Genomic DNA, 15,996 nt, shown 5'->3' with positions numbered 1-15,996 from the left:
AGATGGGGGGAGAGGTCTGTCTGTAATATAGAGATGGGGAGAGGTCTGTCTGTAATAAAGAGATGGGGAGAGGTCTGTCTGTAATATGGGGAGAGATCTGTCTGTAATATAGAGATGGGGAGAGGTCTGTCTGTAATATAGAGATGGGGAGAGGTCTGTCTGTAATAAAGAGATGGGGAGAGGTCTGTCTGTAATAAAGAGAGGTCTGTCTGGAGAGGTCTGTCTGTAATAAAGAGATGGGGAGAGGTCTGTCTGTAATAAAGAGATGGGGAGAGGTCTGTCTGTAATAAAGAGATGGGGAGAGGTCTGTCTGTAATAAAGAGATGGGGGAGAGGTCTGTCTGTAATAAAGAGATGGGGAGAGGTCCGTAATAAAGAGATGCTCTGCATTCCACAAAGCAAGTTCCTGCAGTCTCTAGTTTTATCTTGATAATTGTCAGGTTGTGTGTTGCAAGGAAAGACCTAGTGATACTGCAGCTGGCCCAGAACAGAGCGGCACGTTTTGGCTCTTCATTGTAAACAGAGGGCTGTACATCAAGGAAATGTCCATTATTATACAGAGCCATGAATGCATGGAACTCTCATCTTTATATAGCTCAAATAAACATTAAACCTGTTTGTTTTTTAAAACAACAGATAAAGCAAAACGTGTGTGTGTGTGTGTGTGTGTGTGTGTGTGTGTGTGTGACATGAGGCTGATAGAGGCTGATAGAGGCGCGCGCACACACACACTACATGTTACTGTTTTTAAACGAATGTAAAGTATTTTTGTGCAAAGTATATTTTGTGACCCCAGTAAGACGAGCTGTTGGCTTTTATTTATTTTTATTTAATAAACAACAGCACAGAGTTACACATGGAGTAAACAAACCTACAGTCAAGGCTAATGAGGATCCTAATGAATCGCGTCACACAGGGATGTTTATGAGTTGAGGCTACGAAGCTTTCAAAGGGCTCCGAGGCTCAAGTCGGTGTCCACTGAGTGTTTCCCTCCCTGGATTACTTGTCTAATCATTTGTCCCCCTTCTCTCTGTCTGTCTCCTCTCTCTCCCCAGATGTGGTCAGCGGCTGTAGTAGGGAAGGGTGCAACGTGTCTGTCATGTAAAGGGATCTGCTCTGGATTCCTCCCCCATTCCTGGAGGTAATTTATCCCCAACGTTAACACACACACAAGCAGTGGTGTAAAGCAGAATCCTACGTTTTCCTAGTTCCCTTTAGTTCTCCCCTAACGGTTCTGGAATGTTTTGCTCCATTTGCCTCGACTGCCTCGCTGCCACCAATGGCCATAATGGAGTGTTTTTGTTTCAAGTTATTTATATAGTGGAAGATGACTGGTCCTGAAATATTGGCCTTTTACCAAATGGCACCCTTTCCTTAGACTACTTCTGACCAGAGCCCCACCAAGGGAGGTGGTGCAAATGGTGAGGCCCCCCCCCAGGCCCCCCCCCAAGGTGCCGGGCAAATGGTGGTGCCGCCCCCAGGCCCCCCCAAGGTGCCGGGCAAACGGTGGTGCCGCCCCCCCCCCAAGAGGCCGGGCAAACGGTGGTGCCGCCCCCAGGGCCACCCCCAAGGGGCCGGGCAAACGGTGGTGCATTATATAGGCAACGGGGCTATTTGGCACTCAGCCACTGACTAATCGATGATATACACACCGTTCTAAAACTGACCAGGATCCACTGCTCCCATTCAACTCTTCCTAAGAAGTATTTTATGTGTTTATTTTTTTTTTTTTTTTAGCTTTGGGACTAAACTACTTTTGATAGTTGTTCAGCTGAACCAAGCCAAAAATAGATTTTGTTTTTATTGCTGTGGATATGGAGAGGTACTTCCTGTAGATCTTTTAGTTGGAAAACTTGAAGGATGAGTCCAGAATGCTTCTAATATCCCATAACTCTTTGCATGAATGAGGAAAATTCTAGACATGAATCAGTTTATTTTCCAAAGCTTGTGAATATGACTCGTTCTACCCTATGTCTCCAACCTAGGCCGGGGTACTGAAATCCTACCCTATGTCTCCAACCTAGGCCGGGGTACTGAAATCCTACCCTATGTCTCCAACCTAGGCCGGGGTACTGAAATCCTACCCTATGTCTCCAACCTAGGCCGGGGTACTGAAATCCTGGTGTCCCAGGTCTAAATCAGTCCCTGACTAGAGAGGAATCGCCCACCTGGTGTCCCAGGTCTAAATCAGTCCCTGACTAGAGAGGAATCGCCCACCTGGTGTCCCAGGTCTAAATCAGTCCCTGACTAGAGAGGAATCGCCCACCTGGTGTCCCAGGTATAAATCAGTCCCTGACTAGAGAGGAATCGCACACCTGGTGTCCCAGGTATAAATCAGTCCCTGACTAGAGGAATCGCACACCTGGTGTCCCAGGTCTAAATCAGTCCCTGACTAGAGGAACAAAAAAACAGATACATTGGAGGGATCAAGTAGATCTATAGGTCGCTGGTTCTGATCGAAGGACCAATCAGAACAGAGCACACACCCATCCATCAAAGAGTGGAAGTGTTTTGTACAAGAATGTATGTTAGCTATTTTGTATCACCTGTTCTGCCCTGTTCTACTCTGCCCTGTTCTACTCTGCCGTGTTCTGTTCTACTCTGCCATCTCTTTCCCTGTTCGATTCTGCTGTGTTCTGTTCTACTCTGCCCTGTTCTGTTCTACTCTGCCCTGTTCTGTTCTACTCTGCCCTGTTCTACTCTGCCCTGCCCTACTCTGCCCTGCCCTGTTCTGTTCTACTCTGCCCTGTTCTACTCTGCCCTGCCCTACTCTGCCCTGCCCTGTTCTGTTCTACTCTGCCCTGTTCTACTGTGCCGTGTTCTGTTCTACTCTGCCGTCTCTTGCCCTGTTCTATTCTGCCGTGTTCTGTTCTACTCTGCCGTCTCTTGCCCTGTTCTACTCTGCCCTGTTCTGTTCTACTCTGCCCTGTTCTACTCTGCCCTGCCCTACTCTGCCCTGCCCTGTTCTGTTCTACTCTGCCCTGTTCTACTCTGCCCTGCCCTACTCTGCCCTGCCCTGTTCTGTTCTACTCTGCCCTGTTCTACTCTGCCGTGTTCTGTTCTACTCTGCCATCTCTTGCCCTGTTCTATTCTGCCGTGTTCTGTTCTACTCTGCCCTGTTCTACTCTGCCCTGTTCTGTTCTACTCTGCCTTGTCCTACTCTGCCCTGTTCTGTTCTACTCTGCCCTGTTCTACTCTGCCGTGTTCTGTTCTACTCTACCGTCTCTTGCCCTGTTCTACTCTGCCGTGTTCTGTTCTACTCTGCCGTGTTCTGTTCTACTCTGCCGTGTTCTGTTCTACTCTGCCGTGTTCTGTTCTACTCTGCCGTGTTCTGTTCTACTCTGCCGTGTTCTGTTCTACTCTGCCCTGTTCTACTCTGCCGTGTTCTACTCTGCCGTGTTCTACTCTGCCGTGTTCTACTCTGCCGTGTTCTACTCTGCCGTGTTCTGTTCTACTCTGCCCTGTTCTGTTCTACTCTGCCCTGTTCTGTTCTACTCTGCCCTGTTTTACTCTGCCCTGTTTTGTTCTACTCTGCCCTGTTCTACTCTGCCGTGTTCTACTCTGCCGTGTTCTGTTCTACTCTGTTGTATTCTACTCTGCCCTGATCGGTTCAGCCCCCCCCATCAGGAAAGCATGCAGGGTGTCCAGACCCTGGAGGATGTCTTTACCTTTTCATATGACCTATTCTCTGCCTCCAGAAAAGCCTGTACCCAGTGTGGCTGCGGTGTGGAAGACCACGGTCACCGCTCAGACCTGGAGGACGATCACAAGATGGGTCGTCTCCTCGCCAACTCCAAATACGTCCACCTGACAGTCAAGGTGCTCTTTTGATTTGATGCTTTTTCAACATTTTGAAAACCACAATTCAGGTGGATTCACTGCATTTTATATCTTCAAGGAGATTAAAGTTGTTCTGCATCCCTGGTAAAAGATGTCAATGGGACTTGACATGTTATTTTATTGGATAGAATAGAGCAGGTCTGGGCAATTCCAGTCCTCTGGGGGGGGGGGCTGATTGGTATCACCCCCCCCATCCCTAGCAAACACACCTGATTTTTTAACTATTTGCATTTTTAACTAAGGAACACGATTAGTTGGTTATTGGAGTTCGGTGTGTTTGCGTGGAACCCAGCTACAACAGGATGTGTATTCTGGAGCCATCAGTTTAGACCCTCTGACCACCCGAAGGCCATAAATCCATTTCCATTTCCGTTGTGTAACAGGTGAAGGGCATCCGAGTGTACAAACGTAACCGTATGATCATCACCAACCCTGTGGTGTCCAGGAAGGACCCCACCTTCAACACCATCACCTACGACTGGGCACCGCCAGGACTCACACAGAAACTGGTGAGGAGGGAGGGGGGAGGGAGGGAAGGAAGGACACCATCACCTACGACTGGGCACCGCCAGGACTCACACAGAAACTGGTGAGGAGGGAGGGGGAGGGAGGGAAGGAAGGACACCATCACCTACGACTGGGCACCGCCAGGACTCACACAGAAACTGGTGAGGGGGGAGGGAAGGAAGGACACCATCACCTACGACTGGGCACCGCCAGGACTCACACAGAAACTGGTGAGGAGGGAGGGGGAGGGAGGGAAGGAAGGACACCATCACCTACGACTGGGCACCGCCAGGACTCACACAGAAACTGGTGAGGAGGGAGGGAGGGAGGGAGACCACTTTACCTGTTGGATTGAGTTAGTAAAAGTGCGTAGTTATACTGCATTGAATTTAAATTCCATGGTGGAGGACAGAAGCCTGTCCCAAGCCTGTCCCATTCTGGCGCTCGGGAAGGAAAGAGGAAACTGAAGCCAGAGCAGCTGAAATTAAATCATAATTTCACGTCCCCCTGAGAGAGTGGAGGGAGGGGGGGGGGTTCACCCTGACACACAGTGGGCACACTTCCTGCATGTCAGCCGACGGAAGAACCACAAGGTTTATTTCCAGACCTTTATGTCTTTCTGTCCTGCTAACGCGCTCCTCTCTGCTCTGACACGAGGCCTCAAGGGTCCCTGTGGACAAAAGGCCTGGTCGGACCTGGTCCAGCTCCTACATTTTTAAAGAGCTCCATTAAAGATATGCTCTCTTCCAGAATAGGTCCTGACTGTAACAGCAGTGAGCCTCAGCCAGAGGCAGCATTGAGGTGTGATGTTGTAGAGGTCAACACTGTTCCAGGCTTGGCATTTCCCACCTTTAGTCAGTCAGAGCTGATGGTCCGTCCACAGCCACCATCACCACAGAGCCGTATGTTTAGATTTCGGCTCTTTTTAGTTTTCTTCTTATTCTAGATATTTAGTTACGTAGCATGTTTGTTTTTCTGCTTATGCTACGTACCTGAATAAGAAGAGAACACGTAACTAAATATCTAGCATGTTTGTTTTCTTCTTATTCTAGATATTTGGGTACATAGCATGTTTCTATTCTAGATATTCAGGTACATAGCATGTTTCTATTCTAGATATTCGGGTACATAGCATGTTTCTATTCTAGATATTCAGGTACATAGCATGTTTCTATTCTAGATATTTGGGTACATAGCATGTTTCTATTCTAGATATTCAGGTACATAGCATGTTTCTATTCTAGATATTCGGGTACATAGCATGTTTCTATTCTAGATATTCAGGTACATAGCATGTTTCTATTCTAGATATTCAGGTACATAGCATGTTTCTATTCTAGATATTCAGGTACATAGCATGTTTCTATTCTAGATATTCAGGTACATAGCATGTTTCTATTCTAGATATTCAGGTACATAGCATGTTTCTATTCTAGATATTCGGGTACATAGCATGTTTCTATTCTAGATATTTGGGTACATAGCATGTTTCTATTCTAGATATTTGGGTACATAGCATGTTTCTATTCTAGATATTCGGGTACATAGCATGTTTCTATTCTAGATATTCGGGTACATAGCATGTTTCTATTCTAGATATTCAGGTACATAGCATGTTTCTATTCTAGATATTCAGGTACATAGCATGTTTCTATTCTAGATATTCAGGTACATAGCATGTTTCTATTCTAGATATTCAGGTACATAGCATGTTTCTATTCTAGATATTCAGGTACATAGCATGTTTCTATTCTAGATATTCAGGTACATCATTTTACATTTAAGTCATTTAGCAGACGCTCTTATCCAGAGCGACTTACAAATTGGTGCATTCACCTTATGACCTCCAGTGGAACAGTAGTGCATCTAAATCTTTTCAGGGGGAGGGGGGGTGAGAGGGATTACTTTATCCTATCCTAGGTATTCCTTAAAGAGGTGGGGTTTAGCATGTTTCTATTCTAGATATTTGGGTACATAGCATGTTTCTATTCTAGATATTCGGGTACGTAGCATGTTTTTTATATTCTCCATGTAATGTTAATGGGGAGCTCAGTGGTGGATAAAGTACCCTGTTATATACACCATAAACTCAAGTATTTGATCAGTTAAGTTGGCTGATGTTGATCAACATTTCTCTGGCTAACTAACGGAGAATTTAATCTAGCTAGCAAGATGCCTAACAATTCTGACCTCAAACTTTCCAAATGCCAGTTGTTTTTCGGTTACAGCTCATGAAGTATAATTCATCCCCTTCTCACCCCCGGTCGCCGTGGTCAGGCATCTCACCTACCTCTCCGTTATCGTTCAGGGGACGCAGTTGCTGTAATTGACAAGCTGTCTTTCCAGAGCGAGCCCTGATGCTGTAACTAGCACATCGGTTGTTTCTTCTCTCTTCAGTCTGATTGGCTGAGCCTTGGATACAGCCAGTAGTGATCCAAACGCATCACTCGTTCGCTTACAGCCAAAGCCCCCCCCCCACCTTCTCATGGGATCTACGCGGATGACCAAGATCACCTATTTTAAAAAAAATTTAAATGGCGAATGTCACCGAAAGGTGACTAGTTCGCTTCCCTGACAGATACCCTTACAAAAACTACTTAAGTAAAAAAATACTTTGAAGTACTAAATGTAAGTACTTTATACCACTGGGGAAGCTAACATGGCTGCTATAGAATGTTGTAGTGTCATGTTAATGTAGAAACCTTAATGTTCCATCTGTAGAATGGGCTCTGCATCACCTAGTCTGACCTACACAACAGAAAACTACATCGGATTGAGAGTTTCATTTCATCTGTAATATGATCTCCGTCTTTGCTATGCATTTTTGTTTCTGACACTGTACAGCTGATGTATATTTCTGTTAGTGGTACAGTGAATATTAGTGGTCTCTCTATAAGAATACCTCAGTTGATGCAGCGAGGAACAGGATCCAGCCTGCCTGCTAAAGCCTGCGCGTGTGTGTGTGTGGGCCTCTCTCCTGCCTGTCTCCCTCATGCTCTTAAAGCCAGGGCCGGCCTTCCAGGAATCCTTCATCAGGACACACTAATGACAGGCATGAGTGGTGAGCTTTACCCCAGGATTGTAGAGTGGTGGAATGGTGAGTGGTGAGCTTTACCCCAGGATTGTAGAGTGTGAGGCAGACAGAGAGTGGTGAGCAGAGCTTACCCATTAAAGAGCGCTGTAGCCCACCCTATCCATCCTAGATGTGCTTACAAAGAAAACCTCAGTCACATTGGGTTTTCTGACAGACGTTTACTATTTACAGAGGCTGTTAGGAATGTGTTTGACATCTGTTATTAGCGGAGAGATGAAGGATGATTGGCTGTTTTGAGAGACTAGCTAGATACGTTTGTTAGAGATGGAGAGATGAGGAATAGAGTGGTGTGCCAGGACACAGAGTGCTGACAGAAGAGAAGCAGGGTTGTCCTAGGTCACAGCTGTGGTTTGGTAGGCCCAATAGTCGTGGTGGTTGGCTTGATTAGGGAGGTAGGGATGGAAGGCTCTGCTAGCGAGGCAACATTGTGTTGACAGCAGCCTGAAGGCTGAAGGGGAGAGTGATGGTCCCCCAACTCTCTCACAGCACTGTGAGGGTTAGCTGATTGGCCAGCACTGTGGAACCGCTCTGGAATGTGTGTGTGTTCCTCCCCCAATAAATAAAAATGTCTGCCAAGAGGTTTTATTTGTCTTAACGCTAGTTAAACTGCTCTTAAAGTGGTGGTGTTAAACATCACCATAAAGGCTGCTCTGTTAATAACAACGAGTCAGTGTTGCAGCGTGGGTAATGCGGTCTGCTGCGGTGTGGGTGTGTATGGGGCAGCACAGGGAGATGGGCCTCGGAGAACTACAGTATGAATGGACCTCTCTGTGCTCTGTTCCCTAACAGGGACCCTGTCGATTAGAGCAGTGGTTCCCAACTAGGGGTAATGGGGACCCCTGGGGGCACTTGGTCTAGCCACAGGGGGTAAAATGCACACGAAGGGGGGTAGTAGTAATCTAGGCAGAGCAAAATTCAGTTGAGAGCGAAATTCATTTGGAGGTATAGGAACTGATTTTAAAGGTTAGGAACCACTGAACTAGAGGTTGTGTTTCTCCACTACCGGGAATAGAGGAACACGCCGCGGTTGTCTCCATATGGCCCTGGTCTAAAGTTGTTCACTACCTAGGGAATAGGGTGCTGTTTAGGTGCCGCCGTAGGGTGTAGCGCAGTTTCTTTTTTTAAAAGGCTTTTCTCATGTTAAAGGAAACCAATCTCCGGTCCCAAAGCCACTTATAGCTGCTGCTGACTACAGTCCTTATTTTTAACAAACAGAACCAATCAAAGATGAAACTGTACCGTTTAGCTGAAGCTAAACACTCAAGTATTTTACCCAGCTCCTAAAAGTAACACACATACTTGTCTGGACATGTTAGATTTGGGTCTATTGTTGCCGGTGCAACTCAAAATTAGGAAGGTGTTTCAACTAATGTTTAGAGTAAGAAGAGAGACCGAGACACAGGTAGGGACTCAGTGTATATCTTGTAAAGCGACGGGAGGGGGAGGGTGGGGGGGGATTTGTTCATTTGAATTTCATGATTTTGTTTTATTATTTAAACGTGGAACGTGAATTGCGTCATTCAAGTCAGGAGTGTGAATTAATGGAGCCCCTCAGAGCGAGTTGATATGAGCGAGGGGGTGGTTTAGGATTTACGGCCTCTCTCTCTCTCTCTCTCTCTCTCTTCTTAATCCCTCTTTCTGTCCTCTCTCCGTCCCTACCTGTGTCTGTCTCTCTCTTCTTACTCCCTCTCTCTGTCCCTACTTCTTATTCTTACTCCCTCTTTTGGTGTTCTCTCCTCTCTCTCTGTCTCTCTCTCTGTCCCTACCTGTGTCTCTCTCTCTCTCTCTCTCTCTCTTCTTACTCCCTCTCTCTGTCCCTACCTGTGTCTCTCTCTCTCTCTCTCTCTCTTTCCAGGCCATGCTGTATATGGAGTTGCTCCCAGAAGAAAAGCGTCCTGTAGCAGGGACTGAGGGAGCAATGTACCGACGCAGGCAGCTGATGAGACAGCTGCCTGTCTACGACCAGGACCCCTCCCAGTGCCACGGGCCACTACCAGAGGATCAGGTTAGATTTTCATTTGATTCACTTCTTGTCCAAATAAATAAATCCTCTATTTTGGGATTTGTCCACGTTTGATAGTGTGCTCCATCTCTTCAGTTAGGTTCTTAGTTTCAAACCTCACACCTGTAACAGACACGATTTGATATGAAGAACCTTTTTTAAAGAGCGCAGACCCATTTCTTTTAACATACATTTGACATGAATTGTTGTATAATTAATAAATATGAAGCTTCACTAGCAGTAATGAACATTACATTCATTAAATCATAGTTGAGGATGGAATATACACACTTATTTCCCATCTTTGGTCTTGATCCTTCCACCAGCTCCAGGCCATGTCTGTCTTTATGAAGCGCTACAAAGAGGAGGCTCTAGGAGTAGGGGAGGTGGCGCTGCCTGGGGAGGGAGGCGCTAACCCTCCGCCCGTCGTCAAAGGAGAAAAGCCGAAGGACGGAACTGGGAATGGGCAGGCCACCAATGTCCAGCCAGACCCTGTTGATACTCCTGCCACCAATGGGACTGACTGCTGTAAAAGTGAATATGTAAGTCTCATTGTACAGCCAGACCCTGTTGATACTCCTACCACCAATGGGACTGACTGCTGTAAAAGTGAATATGTAAGTCTCATTGTCCAGCCAGACCCTGTTGATACTCCTACCACCAATGGGACTGACTGCTGTAAAAGTGAATATGTAAGTCATTGTAATATGCAAGGTTTGCTTTAGCCTGACGTGTCAGATGGGCGGGTTTTGCAGTTTTTGGGAGTAACTATTCGATTGGTTCCATTAAGCCAGGCATGCTCAATCAAGCACAGATTAAGTATTTGAAATGATTTGTAATAGTACTTGAACCCAGGTCTGTTTTGACCCCGTCTATCACCTATCCTCAGGCTCTGCCTGCTCTGAAGAGGTGGACTCCACTCCAACCCTTTCAAGCCTTAGGCTACTTTACGTTTCTCTTTCATTACTTCATTCCTTACTTTTATCTCAGCACCCCTGGACTCTGAAGGAGAGATGTTTTCCTACAAGAATACTTTTTTAATTATTTTTTTTATTTGAATTTACAGAAAATTAATATCTTTGTTTTGGCATTCATATTACAAATGCTTAGTTCTCTTCCCGTTTTAATTATGTTGAACCATAAAGTTGACATATATATATATATATATATATATATGAGTTAAGATTAGATTGGTTGCTGTGGGTGAAAATCCAGCACTTTAAAGAAGAGGACATTAGAAACATACGTATACACAGTATATTATATACAGTTGAAGTCGGAAGTTTACATACACCTTAGCCAAATACATTTAAACTCAGTTTTTTACAATTCCTGACATTTAATCCTAGTAAAAAAATCCCTGTTTTAGGTCAGTTAGGATCACCACTTTATTTTAAGAATGTGAAATGTCAGAATAATAGTAGAGAATGATTTCAGTTTTCTTTCATCACATTCCTAGTGGGTCAGAAGTTTACATACACTCAATTAGTATTTGGTAACATTGCCTTTAAATTGTTTAACTTGGTTCAAACCTTTTGTGTAGCCTTCCACAAGCTTCCCACAATAAGTTGGGTGAATTTAGGCCCATTCCTCCTGACAGAGCTGGTGTAACTGAGTCAGGTTTGTAGGCCACCTTGCTCGCACACGCGTTTTCAGTTCGGCCCACAAATCTTCTATGGGATTGAGGCCAGGGCTTTGTGATGGCCACTCCAATACCTTGACTTTGTTGTCCTTAAGCCATTTTGCCACAACTTTGGAAGTATGCTTTGGGTCATTGTCCATTTGGAAGACCCTTTTGCGACCAAGCTTTAACTTCCTGACTAATGTCTTGAGATGTTGCTTCAATATTGCTTCAATATATCCACATAATTTTCCAACCTTATGATGCCATCTATGTTGTGAAGTGCACCAGTCCCTCCTGCAGCAAAGCACCCCCACAACATGATGCTGCCACCCCCGTGCTTCACGGTTGGGATGGTGTTCTTCGGCTTGCAAGCCCTCCCCCTTTTTCCTCCAAACATAATGATGGTCATTATGGCCAAACAGTTCTATTTTTGTTTCATCAGACCACAGGACATTTCTCAAAGTACGATCTTTGTCTCCATATGTAGTTGCAAACCGTAGTCTGGCTTTTTTCTGGAAGTTTGAGCAGTGGTTTCTTCCTTGCTGAGCAGCCTTTCAGGTTATGTTGATATAGGACTCATTTTAATGTGGATATAGATAATTTTGTACCTGTTTCCTCCAGCATCTTCACAAAGTCCTTTGCTGCTGTTCTGGGATTGATTTGCACTTTTCGCACCAAAGTACATTCATCTCTAGGAGACAGAACGCGTCTCCTTCCTGAGCAGTATGATGGCTGCATGGTCCCATGGTGTTTATACTTGCGTACTATTGTTTGTACAGATGAACGTGGTACCTTCAGCCCTTTGGAAATTGCTCCCAAGGATGAACCAGACTTGTGGAGGTCTACATTTTTTTTCTTTCTGAGGTCTTGGCTGATTTCTTTTCATTTTCCCATGATGTCAAGCCTTGAAATACATCCACAGGTACACCTCCATTTGACTCACATGATGTAAATTAGCCAATCAGAAACTTCTAAAGCCATGACATAATATTCGGGAATTTTCCAAGCTGTTTAAAGGCACAGTCAACTTAGTGTATGTAAACTTCTGACCCACTGGAATTGTGATACAGTGAAATAATCTGTCTGTAAACAATTGTTGGAAAAATGACTTGTGTCGTGCACAAAGTAGATGTCCTCACCGAATTGCCAAAACTATAGATTGTTAACAAGAAATTTGTGGAGTGGTTGAAAAACGAGTTTTAATGACTCCAACCTAATTATGTAAACTATCGACTTCAACTGTTTGTATTTAACTCCAGGTAATGTAGATGTAGTGTGTTTTTCTCCTGACTGGTATGAACGAGACATTTTCCCTCTTCAGATTCTGTTGCTGCACACACAGCAGCTAGTAGTTTCCTATTGGGTAGATAGTGGGGCGGCAGCGTAGCCTAGTGGTTAGAGCGTTGGACTAGTAACCGGAAGGTTGCGAGTTCAAACCCCCGAGCTGCAAGGTACAAATCTGTCGTTCTGCCCCTGAACAGGCAGTTAACCGACTGTTCCCAGGCCGTCATTGAAAATAAGAATGTGTTCTTAACTGACTTGCCTGGTTAAATAAAGGTAAAATAAAAAAATTAAATAGTAAGGCGAAGTGGGGGGAAAACGGTGCCTGGGGTATATGACAGATATATTTATTAGTCACATTGAAGACCTTATATTGAAATGCTTTCTTACAAGCCAATGCAGTTAAAAAAAAATATGAATAAGAAATAAAAAGTAGTTAAAGAGCAGCAGTAAAATCACGAGACTATATACAGGATATATATAGGATAGTTAAATGTGGAGGCTATATACAGGGTATTACGGTACAGAGTCAATGTCAATGTGGAGGCTATATACAGGGAGGTACCGGTACAGAGTCAATGTGGAGGCTATATACAGGGGGGTACCGGTACAGAGTCAATGTGGAGGCTATATACAGGAGGTACCGGTACAGAGTCGATGTGGAGGCTATATACAGGAGGTACCGGTACAGAGTCAATGTGGAGGCTATATACAGGGTATTACGGTACAGAGTCAATGTGGAGGCTATATACAGGGGGTACCGGTACAGAGTCAATGTGGAGGCTATATACAGGGGGGTATCAGTACAGAGTCAATGTGGAGGCTATATACAGGGAGGTACCGGTACAGAGTCGATGTGGAGGCTATATACAGGGGGGTACCGGTACAGAGTCAATGTGGAGGCTATATACAGGAGGTACCGGTACAGAGTCGATGTGGAGGCTATATACAGGGGATACCGGTACAGAGTCAATGTGGAGGCTATATACAGGGGGGTACCGGTACAGAGTCAATGTGGAGGCTATATACAGGGTGTTACGGTACAGAGTCAATGTGGAGGCTATATACAGGGGGTACCGGTACAGAGTCAATGTGGAGGCTATATACAGGGGGTACCGGTACAGAGTCAATGTGGAGGCTATATACAGGGGGTACCGGTACAGAGTCAATGTGGAGGCTATATACAGGGGGTACCGGTACAGAGTCAATGTGGAGGCTATATACAGGGTATTACGGTACAGAGTCAATGTGGAGGCTATATACAGGGGGTACCAGTACAGAGTCAATGTGGAGGCTATATACAGGGGGTACCAGTACAGAGTCAATGTGGAGGCTATATACAGGGAGGTACCAGTACAGAGTCAATGTGGAGGCTATATAGTCAATGTCAATCAATGTGGAGGATATTACGGTACAGAGTCAATGTGGAGGCTATATACAGGGTGTTACGGTACAGAGTCAATGTGGAGGCTATATACAGGGGGTACCGGTACAGAGTCAATGTGGAGGCTATATACAGGGGGTATCAGTACAGAGTCAATGTGGAGGCTATATACAGGGAGGTACCAGTACAGAGTCAATGTGGAGGCTATATACAGGATATTACGGTACAGAGTCAATGTGGAGGCTATATACAGGGGGTACCGGTACAGAGTCAATGTGGAGGCTATATACAGGGGGTACCGGTACAGAGTCAATGTGGAGGCTATATACAGGGGGTACCGGTACAGAGTCAATGTGGAGGCTATATACAGGGGGTACCGGTACAGAGTCAATGTGGAGGCTATATACAGGGGGGTACCGGTACAGAGTCAATGTGGAGGCTATATACAGGGGGTACCGGTACAGAGTCAATGTGGAGGCTATATACAGGGGGTACCGGTACAGAGTCAATGTGGAGGCTATATACAGGATATATATATATATATATATATATAGCCTCCACATTGACTCTGTACTGCTCAAAAAAATAAAGGACATAAATATTACTAGAAAATATTCCTATTCATGAAATCACAAGTGAAATACACGTCTCAAAAAAATAAAGGGAACACTTAAACAACACAATGTAACTCCAAGTCAATCACACTTCTGTGAAATCAAACTGTCCACTTAGGAAGCAACACTGACAATACATTTCACAGGCTGTTGTGCAAATGGAATAGACAACAGGTGGACATTATAGGCAATTAGCAAGGCACCCACAATAAAGGAGTGGTTCTGCAGGTGGTGACCACAGACCACTTCTCAGTTCCTATGCTTCCTGGCTGATGTTTTGGTCACTTTTGAATGCTGGTGGGGCTTTCACTCTAGTGGTAGCATGAGACGGAGTCTACAACCCACACAAGTGGCTCAGGTAGTGCAGCTCATCCAGGATGGCACATCAATGCGAGCTGTGGCAAGAAGGTTTGCTGTGTCTGTCACTGTAGTGTCCAGATCATGTAGGCACTACCAGGAGACAGGCCAGTACATCGGGAGACGTGGAGGAGGCCGTAGGAGGGCAACAACCCAGCAGCAGGAACGCTACCTCTGCCTTTGTGCAAGGAGGAGCAGGAGGAGCACTGCCAGAGCCCTGCAAAATGACCTCCAACAGGCCACAAATGTGCATGTGTCTGCTCAAACGGTCAGAAACAGATTCCATGAGGGTGGTATGAGGGCCCGATGTCCACAGGTGGGGGTTGTGCTTACAGCCCAACACCGTGCAGGATGTGGCCCTGGGTTCCTCCTAATGCAAGACAATGCTAGACCTCATGTGGCTGGAGTGTGTCAGCAGTTCCTGCAAGAGGAAGGCATTGATGCTATGGACTGGCCCGCCCGTTCCCCAGACCTGAATCCAATTGAGCACATCTGGGACATGTCTCGCTCCATCCACCAACGCAGACTGAGTTGCACCACAGACTGTCCAGGAGTTGGCTCATCAGGAGCATGCCCAGGCATTGTAGGGAGGTCATACACACTACTGAGCCTCATTTTGACTTGTTTTAAGGACATTACATCAACGTTGGATCAGCCTGTAGTGTGGTTTTCCACTTTAATTTTGAGTGTGATTCCAAATCCAGACCTCCATGGGTTGATAAATTTGATTTCCATTGATACTTTTTGTGATTTTGTTGTCAGCACATTCAACTATGTAAAGAAAAAAGTATTTAATAAGAATATTTCATTCATTCAGATCTAGGATGTTATTTTAGTGTTCCCTTTATTTTTTTGAGCAGTGTATAACAAAACAGAAATACAAAAACATAGAAAATAGAACATAGAATGCCCACCCAAATCACACCCTGACCAAACCAAACTAGAGACATAAAAAGGCTCTCTCAGGTTAGGGCATGACAAGTGCACTAGGGTGGGATTTGGGACTAATTTAATGTCTACCAATATGTTCTAGAGCTCATTCATTCAGATCTAGGATGTTATTTTAGTGTTCCCTTTATTTTTGGGGATATATATATATATCCCCATCCATATCTTGTCAATTATTTCGGTTAATTTTGTATTGTGAACAATCATTTTGGTAACAGGTATATACAGCAAATGTATGCAAGTAGTTCACATCTGAGACAGTCATGAGACACGCTGTCTTCTAGCGTTGTTGTCAGATGAAAACATCTGATCTCCAAAACAGTGACGGCAGTGACGATGGGAAAAG

The 15,996-nt window shown here is 45.1% G+C and overlaps 1 protein-coding gene across 2 annotated transcripts in view; it reads left to right on the top strand.

Moving 5' to 3' along the window:
* LOC115142374 (LIM and cysteine-rich domains protein 1) overlaps window positions 1-15,996 on the top strand; it is a 35,470-nt gene that overhangs the window by 12,775 nt on the left and 6,699 nt on the right. For both annotated transcript variants that reach the window (XM_065002099.1, XM_065002098.1), the window contains exons 2-6: window positions 1,055-1,140; window positions 3,698-3,818; window positions 4,223-4,348; window positions 9,296-9,445; window positions 9,769-9,984. In XM_065002099.1, coding sequence (XP_064858171.1) covers window positions 1,055-1,140; window positions 3,698-3,818; window positions 4,223-4,348; window positions 9,296-9,445; window positions 9,769-9,984 — 699 coding nt within the window. The remainder of the gene's footprint in view (window positions 1-1,054; window positions 1,141-3,697; window positions 3,819-4,222; window positions 4,349-9,295; window positions 9,446-9,768; window positions 9,985-15,996) is intronic.

This window comes from Oncorhynchus nerka, linkage group LG15, assembly GCF_034236695.1.
Source record: "Oncorhynchus nerka isolate Pitt River linkage group LG15, Oner_Uvic_2.0, whole genome shotgun sequence".
Lineage (NCBI taxonomy): Eukaryota > Metazoa > Chordata > Actinopteri > Salmoniformes > Salmonidae > Oncorhynchus > Oncorhynchus nerka.
This window is presented reverse-complemented; position numbering and strand designations above follow the sequence as displayed.